Consider the following 14,957-nt stretch of genomic DNA (forward strand, 5'->3'; position numbering starts at 1 on the left):
CCTGACTCAGAAACGCACAAAGCTCCAGTTCTGGAATTTCCAAATAATTGGCTGGGCTTAGGATCTTCTTCCAAGGAAGGTTGGTCCTTAGTAAAAGGTGTTCTAAAGTAGCTGGGGTGGGAAAAATCAGCAATTTTGAAGGCAAAAGGACTTCATTCACCACTATTTAATGTCATCACCCTTTGGAACCTCCTCAGAAGACTAGGAAGTATTGTGAAAATGTAGTCAACAAGCATTTAGTTTGTGCTGGGCCCTGTGCAGAACACAGGGGATACAAAAAAAGACAAAAGACCGTCCCCTGCCCTCACGGAGCTCACCAGACAGCGGGGAAGGCAACCAGCAAACAACCACCAGCAAACAACAACCAGCAGTTCCTCAAACAAATCTGTTGAATGCTTTTAAAATATATGCACGCACACGCCCCTTAAGTGTGAACAGAGGGTTGGATGTGGAGGACTTTTAGGACTGGGGATTTTGAGCTCCAGTTGGGACAGCAGAAATCACTGGGCCCAGGCCCTCAATTTCCAGCCAAGGAGACATGTCTGCCAGTTCTAGGCTGGAGCTCACAAAGATTCGAACTCAGGTCTTCAGACTTCAGGTCACTCTTGGTCCTAGCCTTTCATGCGTCATTTCCACAGACACCAATGACAAAGAAAAGCGTGATCAGGGAAATGCCCAACAACTCTGACCGGCTGCTGCTCCTATTGGGAAAGCCTTTAGGCCGGAACACTGACTTTCAAAGCAAACTATTTCAACAAAGTCCAGGTGCCCTCGCAGGCTCCGCAGGCAGGCCGTTTCCCAGGCACTTCACCGATTATGTTAGCAAAGTCTCTTCAAATATATCTGGTGCTTGCATTGACCAAGTCTCACCAAAGTCACAAGGCCAAAATCTATCGCCTGCAGTTTCAGAAGACAAGGCAGCAGCTGGTGTCTCATTGCCAGAAATCATCCCTAGTAAACCTCCTGAGGGAAGGGCAGTGGACTGGGAGAGATGCCGGGTCTCCCCTCCAACGCAAGCAGTGAACCGTTGCTCCCCTTCTCTGGGCCTCCAACTCCTTACCATATAACAAGGAGGGCTGGCCCCTTCAGGACCTTCACCATTTGGACTGTCTCTCCCTCTCCCTCTTTCTTCCTCTTTCCCTCCACTCTTTCTCTCCCTTCCTCTCTCCCGGTGGGAGAGAACAAGAACGAGAACAGAGAGCAGCTTGTTCTTTGCCACAAGGTCCTCAGAACTAAAAATAAGGCTCCGGCTTGTGCTGAGGGTTGAGGGGAGTGAGCTGGCAACCCCCTCACCAGAACACGGCACTAGGCTGCGGCCACTGCCGGCTCCAACATCCCCCAGGGCTACTTACTACTGAATGTTCAGCACAATCATCTTGAGCGTGTGGAGTGGTGCTTGAGACCCCACCGGTCAGGCGATAGTATCTAACGGCTAACATTCAGAGTGCCTACTATGTGCCAATTATCTCACCAGAGCGTCACAACAACCCTGGATTGGATAAGATGAGGAAACTGAGGCAAACGGCAGTTAAGTGACTTGTCCTGGGTCTAAGGCCAGACTTGACCTTCGATCTTTCTGGTTCTAGGCCCAGCACTCTATCCACTGCAGCCCCTACTATGTGCCAGATACTGTGCCAAATGCTGGGGACACAATGAAAAGCAAACCAAAAAGTCCTTGCTCTCAAGGTGCTCAGTCTAGTGGGCAGGATAAGCTAGAGGCAGCCCGGCCTGGAGGGAAGGCCCTAACAACAGCAATGGGGCCGGGCGTCTGGGATTTGCTCCTGGAGGTGACAGGGAGCCACTGAAGTTTAATGAGTGAGGGTAGAGCGACATGATCAGACAGACCTGCACTTTAAGAAAATCTCTTTAGTGTTACTAGAGGATGCACTGGGGGGCCTGGGGGGGGGAGAAGGGGAGCAGGACAGAAGGTCCAGAGGAGCAAGAGGATGAAAGCGAGGAGCCAAGTCCAGGGAGGTCACCTAGCATGAGGAGGCCCAGATGCAGAGGGCAGCGAAGGCTGAAGTCTGATGCCCACACGAGGACATTGCTCCTGATCTGGCCCCTAGCGCACAGGCTTAAATGAGAACACTCAGGGAGCTATGGGCCTCCTGCACCTCTGGGTGACAAGTGGAAGAGGTCCTGCCTTCAGGAGAACCATGGCCCAGAAGGGCCATCCAGGCCAGGCCCCACTGCCGCACCCCCATCTCCAGAACAATGACCCCAGCAGAGGCCGGAAACAGCTGCCATCTGCTCCCCATATGGCCGTGGCTCTTTCCAGGATAAGTGATTCGGGCCGAGCCAAAACCAAGGAGCTTCCGGCAGGTGGAAGCAACAGCGGACAAACAGCCAGACAGAAAGGTGCTGTGGCGGCAGAGCTTGGAATGGGCAAAGGGCTTTGGAGACCCTCACAGAGTCCCAGGTAGGATCCTGTGGCCTGGCAAGCGCCGCTGAGGGAACAGCATGGTGGGACTGCTGTGATCCAGCCAGACTGGCTTCTCTGCTCCTCAGGCACAAGCCTCCTTCTGCCACTTCCCTGCTTCTGCCCGGGCTGTGCCCCATGTCTGACATGCCATCCCTCCCCAACTCCCTTCTCTTGCCATCTTCTACAGGAAGGAGGCCTTCCTGATCCCCCCTGCCGGCTGGCACCCTGCCACCCAGATGGCACTTAGATGCCCGCCATCACCGAGTGCCAATGAGAGAGCAGAGCCTGAATCAATGAAGAAATCCTGGCGCTGCCCCGGGGTGGCCCCCGGCCAGCGCTCAGCATACGTACCTGGAGGATGAGGCTACTCTGCTCCTGCAGCTGTGAGGTCAGCGCCTCCTTCTCCCTCTGGCAGACGCCCTGAGCCTTCTCCCTCTCCAGGGCCACCAACTCCTCGGCCTGTTCTTCGGCAGCCCGCTTCTCCGTCTCCAGCGTGTCCTGCACATAAGGACCCCCAATGTCAGGTTGGCCACCAGTGGGCTTCGCCTGCTTCCTGCTGCTCTCTGAGCGGCCTGTGGAGGCAGGGCCGAGCACCTGACAGCCCCGGGGGTGGGGGCAAACCTTCCCACTAACTCGGTTTCCTGCTTCTGTCTGACAAGCACTAAATCTACTGGTCAGCACTGAGATGATCTGACTAGGAAATGATTCGCCAGAGTATCTGATCTGCACAGAAGGGAGGGCAGCTGCCAAGCTAGCTCATGCCCCCATCTCCTCAGAGATCAGCTCCAAGTGGAGCCCCCTAAAATCAGAGACCCTAGATCTGCTCACACGGGAGACCGCAGAGAGCAGAGCCGAGAAGCAGAACACAGCTACCAGACGGCAGCTGGTGGTGCTTTAAAAGAACCCTCCCAGATACCCGCTGCTGGGGGAGAAGTGGGACATCCTCAAAGCCCACTTGCACACGCCCGCATCAAGGAAACAGAGCAGGCTCCTACCTTCAGCTGGGCCACCTGCTGCTCCAGGACCTGGGCCTGCCCCTTGAGCAGCGCCATCTCCTGCTGAAAGAGCAGCTCCTGCTGCTGTCGGGCCGCTTTGGCATCTTCCTGCATCGCAGATGCCGCTCGGGCATCTTCCTGTAAGAGCAAACGGAAGGTGCCGGTCACAAGTCACTTCGAGTTTGTGCCCAAACAAAAGCAATGCAGCCAAAGGGAAAGGAAAGCAGGCAATGGAGAAAACCATTTTACAAGTTTTCCTGATGAAGGACACTCTTCTCAAACATGTAGAGCCCTAAGCCAAATGTGTAAAAATCTTCTCCAACTGATAAAAGGTTAAAAGATACGAACAGGCAGTTTTCAGACAGAGAAATCAAACCACAACAGCCACACGCAAAAAATGTTCCATGATGCCGAGATCAAAAATGTTCTTAAACAGACAAGGAGGGTGGGATACGTCCTTACTTTCTTAAACCAGGACAAAGCTCAAATGCTTTCTGCTAATGTTCTCAGATCGTCTCTCACCTGGAGGTGGTCTGGTCTCTTACCAGCGGTCACTGGGAGGAAGGAGTGTGTCTAATAAACAGGGAAACACACAGAGCCGCCAGAAGGACCGACATCCAGGATCGGGCCTGACTGACCTTGTCTCCTCCCTACCCCTCAGCATAGAGTCCCAAAGGCACCTTATGGTTTCTTCCAGGATCTGGAAATAGGGCCTGCTCTGTTCCTCAGGAAGCTCACAATCTAATGAAGGGGGAGAGAGCAACACACAAATATGGCCAAAGCAAGCTCTGTAGAGGATAAAGAGGAACGATGAGCAGAGAAAGGGTCAGACTTAGGAGGGGTCGGACGAGGCAACCCGGAAAAGGCAGAATTGTAGTTAGGACTTGCAGGAAGTCAGGGATCTCAGGGGTCACGATGGATGGAGAGAAGGCCCAGAGCGGAGGGATGGAGCAGCCGGGAGCCAAGAGTACGGACCGGGGAGGGAAGTGGTGGAAGACTGGAAAGGGAAGAAGGGGCAGGTGGTGAGGGGCTGGCTCTTAATGTCAAAGAGCATCTTGAACTTGCTCCCGGAGGCAACAGGGAACCACCAACATTTACTGAGACGGGAGTGACATGGCGGGACCCGGACGACTGGATGGAGGATGGACTGGAAGGGAGAGAGACTGCACGGAGATGGGCATGAAATCCCCAGGAGCTGAGGAGATCCCTGGGAGGCAGCAGGGAAGAAGAAGAGCAGAGGGCCCAGGACAGAGCCTAAGGCACCCCTGGGATAGAAGATGAGACATGAAGAGGATCCAGTCGGAGCAGCCAGACAGGGGGAGGAGATCCAGAAACGGGGAAGACTATCCAGGAGGAGAAAGTGACCCACAGCATCCCAGCAGCTGAGAGGTCAGGAAGGAGGAGGACTAAGAGAGCCCTGGTCGCTGTGGGGAGGGCCAGGTGGGCGCTATGAGGGGCCAAGAAGGGCGGCAGAGCGAATGGAGGGTTGCTGGAGACGGGCTCTGGGAGGAGTTTGGCTCAAAGGGCAGGAGAGATTGCAGGCCAAAGTGAGCAGGGACAGAGGCGGCAAGTGAAGGTTTCTTCAGGATGGGCCTGACCTGGGCCTGTTGGTAGGCTGGAGGGGATGGAGGTAAAAGAGAGGGAGGAGGAGCAGGCCAGAGGGAGCACTTTAGGGATGTGCTGGGAAATCTACAGATAAACTCATTTTCCCAAGTGAGAACCAGGAAATGGGAATGAAACCCAAAGATGGAGACTGGAGACCTTCCCTCACTCTTTCCCCACCAAGATTCCTAGAAAGCCTTGGGAGCCACAGCTCCTGAAATGAGGGAGATGGGCTTCAGAGAAGCTGGCATGATTGAGGGTAGCCAGGCCAGAAGTGGGGGCCCACCAGCCAGTGTCGGTGGAAAGAGCGGTGCCCAGATTGAGCTGGGCTCTCCTATTCTGATGCCCTTTTTGAAATGGTTCTTATTCCCTTTTATTCTGTTATCCACAAAGGCTCATCATGGGCAGGGAGGAATTCTTCTATCTGAAATGAAGGTCACAGCAAAATCAAAGAGCTCAAGAAAAAGAAAGAGATGCAAGGAAAAGGAAAGGATTCAATAAAATTCTGATCAAAATAGGAACAGAATTCTCGACAAAATTTGCTAAAATAGTAACAAAAGGCGAAAAAGACCCAGAGGCCACCTTGCCTTTCCTGCCCTGCCCAGTCTCGAAGTGTTCCCAGGCAAAAACGAGCCACAATCATCCAGTCTTAGACTTCTTAGAAAATGAAATGCTGAGCAATGGAACACCCTTGCAAATTGAGAATTAGAGCAGAAGTGTCAACTACTGTTTGGTGAACAAGATCTAAGACACAAAGAGAAAGGCGTCTCTGCACAAGAAAAACCAGCAGGGCCGCACGCATTTAACCCTAAATGCACATTTAAATGTGTCTGGGTCGGCCCCACCATGACAAGGGGCACTAATTCCCAAGGACTGAACGAGCTAAAAGATGAGATCCAAGCTGAAAGAGCCACGGCCGCCAATTTCCTCACTTTTATAGGCAAAAAAGATGAAGAGGGCCCAGAACCAAGTAAGGCGGCTTGAGGACAGCTTTAAAAAGGCCCCAGCTTATGCGGGACAGCTCCAGACACACCTTCAAGGAAGGGTCAAGAATGTGCTGAAGGCAGAACCTTGGGCCACAGCCCACGTCAAGAAGCTGATCCCAGCTGGAGGGCTAGAGCACTCCCGGGCATCCCTGCCAGCCACCCCGTCTCTAAGGCCTGCCCACCCACCTCCCTCCCCCAGGATCGTGGCCCTCTCTAAGGCTGGTGCATCAACAGCACCATGCTTCAGCTCATTTCTGGATGAGCAAATCACTGACCCGGAGGCCAGGCCAGATAGTTGAAGAGATGAGCCCCTTCCAGGTCCAAGGGCTCTCAGCCCACCCTTCCCCAAGGCTCACCTCTCGCTCCTGCTGGTGCTGGGCCCTAAGTCTGGCCAGCTCTTCTTGGAGCTGCTGGCCAGCCTTGTCTCTCTGCTTCTCGAGCTCAGCCACGTGGATGTCCTTGAGTTCCTGAAGGGCCCCTCGGTGCTGCTCCTCCATGCGGAGGGCCTCTTCGCCCAACCTGTCCAGAGCCTTGTGGTTTTCTTCCTCCAGCAAACACCTCTGGTTGTGAAGGGCCATCTGCAGGTCCTCCTACAAGAGGGACCATTGGAAAGAGCCCTGTCCTTATGCCGGCCAGAGTTCTGGAGAGTGGAACCCTGACCAAGGACAGAGCTGACCCCCCAATGAAGAAAAGATTTACGCTGTTTTCTAGCTAATATTCATGAAAGAAATAATTTTTCCAACTCCTTTTCCCTTCACCTGTTTTGTCTTTTTCCTCCAAAATAAGGACTTCCTGGTTTGCTTGCCTTTAAACTGGCAGCCAATTTCAGTGTAGACTAAGTGAGCTCCTGGGAGCTCATCAGTGACCCGACCCGCATCGTGATGCTCCCACTACCCCCGTCAGAAAAAAGGAGCTCACTTGTCCGGGCCTCGAGCCCAGGCTCACATGCAGTGCTTGTCAGGACCCTGTTAGGAAAGGGGATGTGGTCGAGCATCTCCCAGGAGGCCGTAGTCAAGGAGAGTAAAGCTCTCAGCCGTCTGCTGGGACATTTCATCCTAGCAACAAGACACCAGCCTGCCCGGGGGATTTGGAGGACACAAGAAGAATCCCACTTCTTACCAATAGCTTCTTTTTCCAGCAATTCAAAGCAACACCAGCCCCGGCCAGGGCTGGGGCTGAAGATTGGGTCAAAGGGCATCCTGGGGAAAGATGCAAGCATGGCCTCAAGGGGATTTATAAAATGTTTCCCTCTGTCTTTCACCATTAACTGACGTTGAACAGGATAACAGAAGCAGGGCAGGAGCACCGGGACTTTGAAGCCTTCACGATTTTGTCTAATGCCCAAACGTGGAGTTTATGCTTTTGAATCTGATCTCTCTTCTAGGAATGGGCTGCTCGGACCTCAAACTCAGTGCATTGATTTTTCAGGCCAATAAGAAATTATTTGCCCAGTTTGATGTGATAAAATTAAATCACTTCCTCCTTACAAAAAGTTTACGATAAGCAAGGCCAGGCTAACATAACCAATGTGTGCCCACAGGTTCCCTGCACTGTTCTGACCCATAGCTGGTGAACCATTGCACAGGTGGGCAGGGTGGCCCAAGACCTGAGCCTGCTGGGCCCACAGCACTTACCTGATGCGCATCTTGCAGCTCTGTGGCCAGCGATTTCAGTTTTTCAATATGATTAGTGGTCATCTCAATTCTGAGGCTTTCCTGGGCCTGCTGCAGCTCTCGCTGATGCTTCTCGGTCTCCTGCGCCAGGCACGCCTTGTGCTCAGCTTCCTTCGCCTGCAGCTGCTCCTCGAGCCTCACCCGGAGCCCTTCCAGAGCGTGGCTGTGCTCTTCCTGCATGGTTTGAATCTCAGACAGGTAACCAGACTCCAAAGAGTCCAGATTTGACAAGTGCTTGGCTTCCAGATGGCTCATTTCTGCAACATGCTGGGTCTGCAGGTCGGCCACTCTGGCTTCCAGCTGTACCCGGTATTGGCTCTGTAAGGAAGTCCTGAGGGCGTCCATGTCCTCCCGGTGCTGGGTCTGCAGATTGGCCACTCTGGCTTCCAGCTGTGCCCGATGTTGGCTCTGTAGGGAAGTCCTGAGGGCATCCATCTCCCCCCGGTGCTGGGTCTGCAGATCAGCCACTCTGGCTTCCAGCTGTGCCCGATGTTGGCTCTGTAGGGAAGTCCTGAAGGCGTCCATCTCCCCCCGGTGCTGGGTCTGCAGATCGGCCACTCTGGCTTCCAGCTGTGTCTGATGTTGGCTCTGTAGAGAAGCCTTGAGGGCATCCATCTCCCCCCGGTGCTGGGTCTGAAGCTCAGCAACATGGGCATCCAGCTGTGTCTGGTGTTGGCTCTGTAGGGAAGCCCTGAGGGCATCTATCTCTTCCCGGTGCTGGGTCTGAAGCTCAGCGACATGGGCATCCAGCTGTGTCTGGTGTTGGCTCTGTAGGGAAGCCCTGAGGGCATCTATCTCTTCCCGGTGCTGGGTCTGCAACTCAGTGGTCAGGGATTCGGTCTGCTGCCTCTGCAGCTGGAGCTCACCGGCATGCTTCTCCTGCAGCTCCTTGAAGAGAGCCTCTTGTTTCCCGGTGAATTTCTGAGTCATTTCTTTCTGCTCTTCCAAGAATCTAAATAAAACAGAAAAGGCACAAACACTATAAATGGGGCGCCCTAAGTAGGTGGGAACTCCTGCTTCTGGTCGGGGGGAATGGCCGTGTCTGGGGTCTGGGCCTGGAACCCCAAGCAGTGGCCTTGCCCTGGCCCAAATGTTGCCTCTAAGCCCCAGGGCCGCCTCTAGCTGCTGACCTCCCTTTAAAGCACCTTGAAAGTCACACGAAGGCACCTTGAAGGTCACATGCAGAGGCCATCCTCTGGCAACATTTCAGAGCAAGCGGCCACAAACCGCCAAGTCCAAAAGGTTTGAAGAAGCTGAAGTTTCAGGACTTCGCTGAACGGAGGAAGCGTCAGCCCTCAGCTCCAGATAATTCTACCCCACTCTGCTATCAGCTCTTTGAGGAGGCTTCAGCAGGGACAGGAAAGGGCCCAGTGTTTTACTAAGAGCCTACTACGCTCCAGGCACCACATTAAGCTAAACACCCTCCAAATATGATTTTGTCTGATCCTCACAACAACCTTGCAGGAAGAAACTGCCTTAAAATCGGGGATGTGGAGCCAGGCAGGTCCAGAGGCCGAGGCCGGAACTCAGGCCTTCCCGATTCCAAGCCCAGGGCTCCGTCCCCTGTACCAGCTCTCCCAGAACTGCAGCCTCAGCTGGTGGAGCCCAGCAAAGTGACAGCAGTAGGCAGGTGGCTGACAAGTCGGCCAGAGAAAGGCCATGTGAAAAAGCAAAGGAAGAACTGCCCGCCCCGCCACCTCCCTCTGCAGCCCAGTGGCTGCCAACATCAGCTGCGGGGCAGGTACTGCCATCACCTAGACTACCTCCCAGGGACGTGGAGCCACAGCTTCCTTCGCCTGGGAGAACAAGCTCTCACGCCCCGCTGCCCCTTCTCCTCTGGGGATTCTGCATTCCCGATTTTGGGTAAATCCTACACTAAGCTTCCTTCCCGTCTCCAACACAACCGGCCCTGCCCACCGCAGCCTGCCTGCCTTCCACCGGGTTCTGTCTCTCAGACAAACCACCTGACTATCTCCACAGAACTTTCACCCTGCCCAGTGTCATGTTCCTTCCAGGGATCCAGGTTCCCAACCTCAGTGCCACCGACTCCTCATTGTCCCTTACGCCCCAGAACAACCCGGCCTAAACCTTGTCGGGGCCACAGGCTCCTCCTCCACACCTGTGGAGCCAGCCCTTCTTGGCACCCTGTCAGCCCCGTGCTACCTGCCGCTCCTAGTTCAGGGGTCCCCCACTGGCACAGACCAACAGAACCCCTGGCAAGACAGAACCCGAAGCAAGTGTGACTGGGAATGCTTGGATAAATAAAAATGCACTACAACACGGAACAACGCTAACAAGAAGTCAGCGTGTTCTTTTTTGAGAAGCCAGAAGTATGATGGCCCCCAAACACTGCCCCATGGGTCTGTCTGCTTTAAGGCTCCTCTAGGCCAGTTCGTGGTCCACAAAGTTGCCAAAGGGATTTTCTTCAAACCCGGACGTGCTCGGGTCATACAACAATGGAGTGCGATGACTCTTGGCTCAAACATAAAACCTTGTGTTTAGCATTTCAAGGCCTTCAACGCCAGCTCCCCACCGAGCTTTGCAGTCTTGCTATACTTTGCTCTCCTTGACGCTCACAACAATTCAGCCGAACTCTGTTCTCAGCACGCCCTCTGCCACCTGCCTCTGCTGGGTCTCTCCTTATGTCACCTGAAATGCTCTCAAATGCCGCCTTTTCCAGGAGCCCCTGATCACGGAGGCAGTTGGCGGGCAGTGAAAAAGGAGCTAGACCTCAAGTCAGGATGCCTCAAATGCTTACTGGTGATATTTCACCTATCTCCCCCATATGTAGAATGGGGATGATTACAGTCCGCCCCTCCCATGGTCACAGTGAGAATCTAACGAGAGATTTGTAAAGCATTCTGCAAACTTCAGGATGCTTTATACAACAAGACGCTCTCTTTTTGATCAATCTCCCCTCTACAACTTCCTATCTCTTATGAACCAACAGCCATACCCAGCAACACAAGCAGGTGTGTAGCATCAACTCCTCCGGGCAGAGAAGATCCTTAAAAATGCTCATCAGAGCCAATATGATAAAAAGGACAATTCTATTTAAATTAACCCACTTCTTCAGTGCCAGACCAATGAAGCTGCCAAGAAATTAACTGCTTTATAAAGCTAGAAAAAAAATCATAAAATTCAGCTGAAAGAAAAGGTCAAGAATTGAGGGAATCAAGGAAAAAAATGCAAATGAAGATGGCCCAGTTGTACCAGACCTAGGATAAAACAGAGGTCATCAAAACCACTTGTAAGAGAGTAGTGGCTCAATGGAACAGATTAGGCTCAAGCCAAAATAGTCAACAACGATAATTATCTAGTGTTTGAAAAACCCAAAGATTCCGGCTTCTGGGATAAGAACTCACTATTTGATAAAAATTGTTGGGAAAACTGGAAGCTAGCATGGCAGAAACGAGGCACTGACCCATACCTAACACCCTATATTAAGACAAGGTTGAAATGGGTCCATGATTTAGACAAAGGGTGATGGTATAAGCAAATTAGGAGAACAAGGACCAAACTACCTCTCAGATCTCTGGAGAAGGAAGGAATTCGTGGTCAAAAAGGAACTAGCGAACATGACGAAACACAAAATGGATAATTCTGATTATATTAAAAAGTTCTTGAACAAACAAAACCAATGAAGCCAAGATTAGGAAACTGGGAAAAATGTTTTACATCCAAGATTTGTGATAGAGGCTTTGTTTCTAAAATAAAGAAAACCAACTCAGATTTCTAAGAATACAAGTGACTCTCCAACTGATAAACGGTGAAAGGATGTCGTAGAGGGCTGAAACTATTGGGTCAATGAACTGAGGTCGGGACTGCTGTAGTTGTGTAGCATAATAAATGTGGAAATATATATAGAAGTACTGTATATGTTTAACCTGTATAGGATTACTTGCTATCTAGGGGAGGAGGGAAGGGAGAAAAATTGGGAACACAAGGTTATGTGAAGGTGAATGCTGAAAACTCTTTGTACATATTTTGAAAAATAAGAAGTTATTTTAAAAAAAGTACACCCTCTGACAAAGGTGCCTTGTATTCACCAAGGCTCTGCCAGCTGGGATTGGGCTGGGGCAGGCTCAGCCCACGTTGCTGGAGGTTGGGGTCTGTCTGCAGAGATTCATCTCTAGAGGGGCACAGCAACCTTCCCAGACCACTGAGGAAGGCAAGGTGCCTGCCAGCTGCACTGAGGAAGAGAGCCCTGGTCTTAAAAGAGCATAACTTGTTTGGACATTGAAAAGGATTGGCTCCCATGACCGGCAGACCAGCAGAGGCCAAGGGTTGTGAGCTAATTATTAGGTATGTGGGACAAAAGGACCGTCGGACCATTTGCTATGCAGAAGAGGCCCAGAAACAAGGTCTGGGGCCTCTTGGTACCCAAGCAAGCCTCTGGGCCTCAGTCACCAACCTTGCTTGGCTTGTCTGCAGCTCCAAGGCACAGTCCTCCCGAAGACTCCGCATGGCCGCCTCCAACTCTTTGGCCATCTGGGCCTTGGCCGCCTCTAGGTCCTGAGCTGCCCGCTCTTGCCAGGCAGCCTCCTCTTGGGCCCGGCTCTCCTCCCGCTGCCTCAGGGACTCCTCCAGCCTCATGATGTCGGCTGCCTGCTGGTCTCGGAGCCGCTCCATCTCCACCACGCGGAGCTCCGCCGCCTCTCTCAGGGCCCGCTGCTCCCGCTCGGCCTTGCCGTTCAGCTCGAGGGCCAGTGCAGCCAGTCTCTCTTCAGCTCTTCTGCTGAGATCCCCACGCTGGACTTGCCACTCATCTTCTTTGTCCTTGTTCCTTTGGATCAGCTGCTGAATCTCCTCTCTCAGCTTCTTTATCTCTTTCTGGTGGTCTTCAACGAGACCACAGCTCTTCTGCAACGAGAAGGATCAAACCTGTTAGCAAAGAATTCTGGGCGCCCACACTTGTGAGAAATTAAGATTTTTCTCTTCTATTTAATAACTGATAATTGATATTAGGATCAAGCTTTTCCCCTTTTCTTCTTCCTCATCCAGAAATCAGCCAGTGTAGGAAAGCTCTCAGTCGGGCCAAGATCTAATCAGAGGAAAGAAATTCTAACTCAGGGCTAACGGGTCTACATCTGCTTACTGTAAAGGAAATGCTCAGGTCGGCCAGAGGAAAGGGCGATCCTTACCATCATCAAGATGGAAATTGATATCTCTTTGACCTAGACTGGAGTGACCAAGTCACATACTTTTATTTTAAAGGGACTTCCCTTTATTTTTGCCCACACCTGTCATTGTGTTGACCAATCCAACTTGAATCCACCTCTAGGAAACATCTCCTCTTTAAGGGATATATGAACTGTGACCTTACCACCATTAGAGGTCTTTGGCCAAATGACAATCCCTCTATGAATAACCTGCTGGCCTTATTAATAAAATGATTAAATGATCCAGAAACTACATCTCTTGAACCTTTTTAAGGTCATGTGTTCCAGATTCCCCCTCTGGCCTGGAGCCTGCCAGTCTGCCCCTGGGCCCAGCCATCTCCAGCGCCTCCTAGTTCTGGGAAGAGTGACCCAGTTAAGAACCTCATCTCCAGAAAGGGAGCATCAATCATTTGTGGCTTCCTGGACCAAACTGGAAGATGCCAGGGAAGTAGTGGAAAGAGCGTGCCCTTTGCCTAGAGGCCTTTAAGGCTCTTCCCCTTAGCTTGGGGGAAGGCACTGGTAGGGCTGCTCCTCCAACTGGTAAAAGGACAAAAAATTAGCAAGAGCAAGCACCCCGGTTGCCAGTCAGGGTCCCAAAGGATCTGGACGGCCTAAAGCATGGGCTGACCTGACGGAGATAAAATTTAATAGGCTTTTGTACAAACGGCAAGTCTTGCCTCGGGTACCAAAAAAATCAACGCCACGAAAAGATGGCAGAAGACAGATTTTCTGAAAAGGAGGCGGGTTGTCAAGAGAACATTGTGCCCATCAACAAGAATACGTGACGATCAACTCTGACAGACGCGGCTCTTTTCAACCATGAGCCGACTCGGGCCAGTTCCAACAGACCCGTGATGGGCGGAGCCCCCTGCAGGCAGAAAGGGGACTAAGCATGGAGCACCTTTTGTTCTTGTTTGTGGGCATGTTGTTTTCTCATTTTTTCCCTTTTTGATGGGCTTTCCCTTCTGCAGAGTGGTAATTGCGGGAATACATACAGAGAAGTGCCCATGTGTGACCTGTATTGGATTATTTGCTGTCCAGGGAAAATCTGGAAGCCAAGGTTTTGCAAAGATGGTTGGTACAAACTATCTCTGCATTTATCTTGACAAATAAAAAGCTAGCAGTATTTTGAAAGAAGAGGAGCAGGCGTTCTTGCAGGAATGCAAGCTCAGTCTGGAAGGGGAGGAGGTAGCCAAAAAGCTGGTACCATCTAGGCAGGACTGGACCCCACAGAAGGCAGGCCTCCCCTCACCCCCCCGGGCCAGCACCAAGACCCACTTTCTCCGCCTCCTCCTTCAGAGCAACCTCCCGCTGCAGCTTCTCCTGCAGGTCCTCATTTTCTTTCTGAGCAAGGCCGACTTCTTCGGTGAGCTGCGAAACCCGCCCCTCCTGGGACTGCAGCTGGGCCACTCTGGCCTTGTGATCGTCTTCTAAGGCCAGCGAGAGCCTCTGCGCCACCTCGGCTTCCACCTGGCGGGCAGTGTCCTGCGCGCACTGCAGTCTCACCTTGATCATCTCTGTGGGAAACCAAGGACAGGAGGTGGTGGCTGGGCCGTGCAGGGACCTGAGCGGTGTCCAGAGGGACCCGCCTTGCAGAGGCGCCCAGGACATTGTGCCAGCTCAGGGGGACCCCAAGTGGGGCTGTGGGACCACAATCCCCTGCACCCACTCCCTCATGGACCCTCTGGGGAGTCCCCTTTCCCTCCTCCAGGAAGCCCTCCCCAATGGCCTCCGTCATTTCTTCCCTCTAACCAAACTCATCCTGGCCAATACTACTGAGGGTGCATGTCATCCCTCAGCCCCCACCCTAGGGACATGTCAGCTCGCTGAGGTCAAGGACCTCATAGGAAAGCTTTCTCTGCCCAACTAACACAAGGCCCGACGTGCAGCGGGCTCGGTGCCAACGTGGACTGGACTGAACTCAATCAGAACAGACCGGACCGGACTGGGCCGCACTGGGCCAGGACCAATCAGGCAATGGGACCGGGTGGGCCAGCCTGGACCGGACCATACCGAACTGAGCCCAGGGGGGCCTCGATACCACTGGAGGAGTTTTCCAAGAGAGCCAAGACTCTCCCACCGTGGGGGTGTTTTGTGCTTCGGGGCAGCTCCGGCCC

The 14,957-nt window shown here is 52.7% G+C and overlaps 1 protein-coding gene across 1 annotated transcript in view; it reads right to left on the reverse strand.

Moving 5' to 3' along the window:
- The window catches only part of LOC100934717 (pericentrin), an 84,928-nt gene that overhangs the window by 42,798 nt on the left and 27,173 nt on the right, over positions 1–14,957 (reverse strand). Inside the window, 6 exon segments of the mRNA XM_031968292.1 lie at positions 2,774–2,920; positions 3,418–3,555; positions 6,362–6,595; positions 7,640–8,630; positions 12,093–12,541; positions 14,119–14,357. Coding sequence (XP_031824152.1) covers positions 2,774–2,920; positions 3,418–3,555; positions 6,362–6,595; positions 7,640–8,630; positions 12,093–12,541; positions 14,119–14,357 — 2,198 coding nt within the window.

Source organism: Sarcophilus harrisii, chromosome 4 (assembly GCF_902635505.1).
Source record: "Sarcophilus harrisii chromosome 4, mSarHar1.11, whole genome shotgun sequence".
Lineage (NCBI taxonomy): Eukaryota > Metazoa > Chordata > Mammalia > Dasyuromorphia > Dasyuridae > Sarcophilus > Sarcophilus harrisii.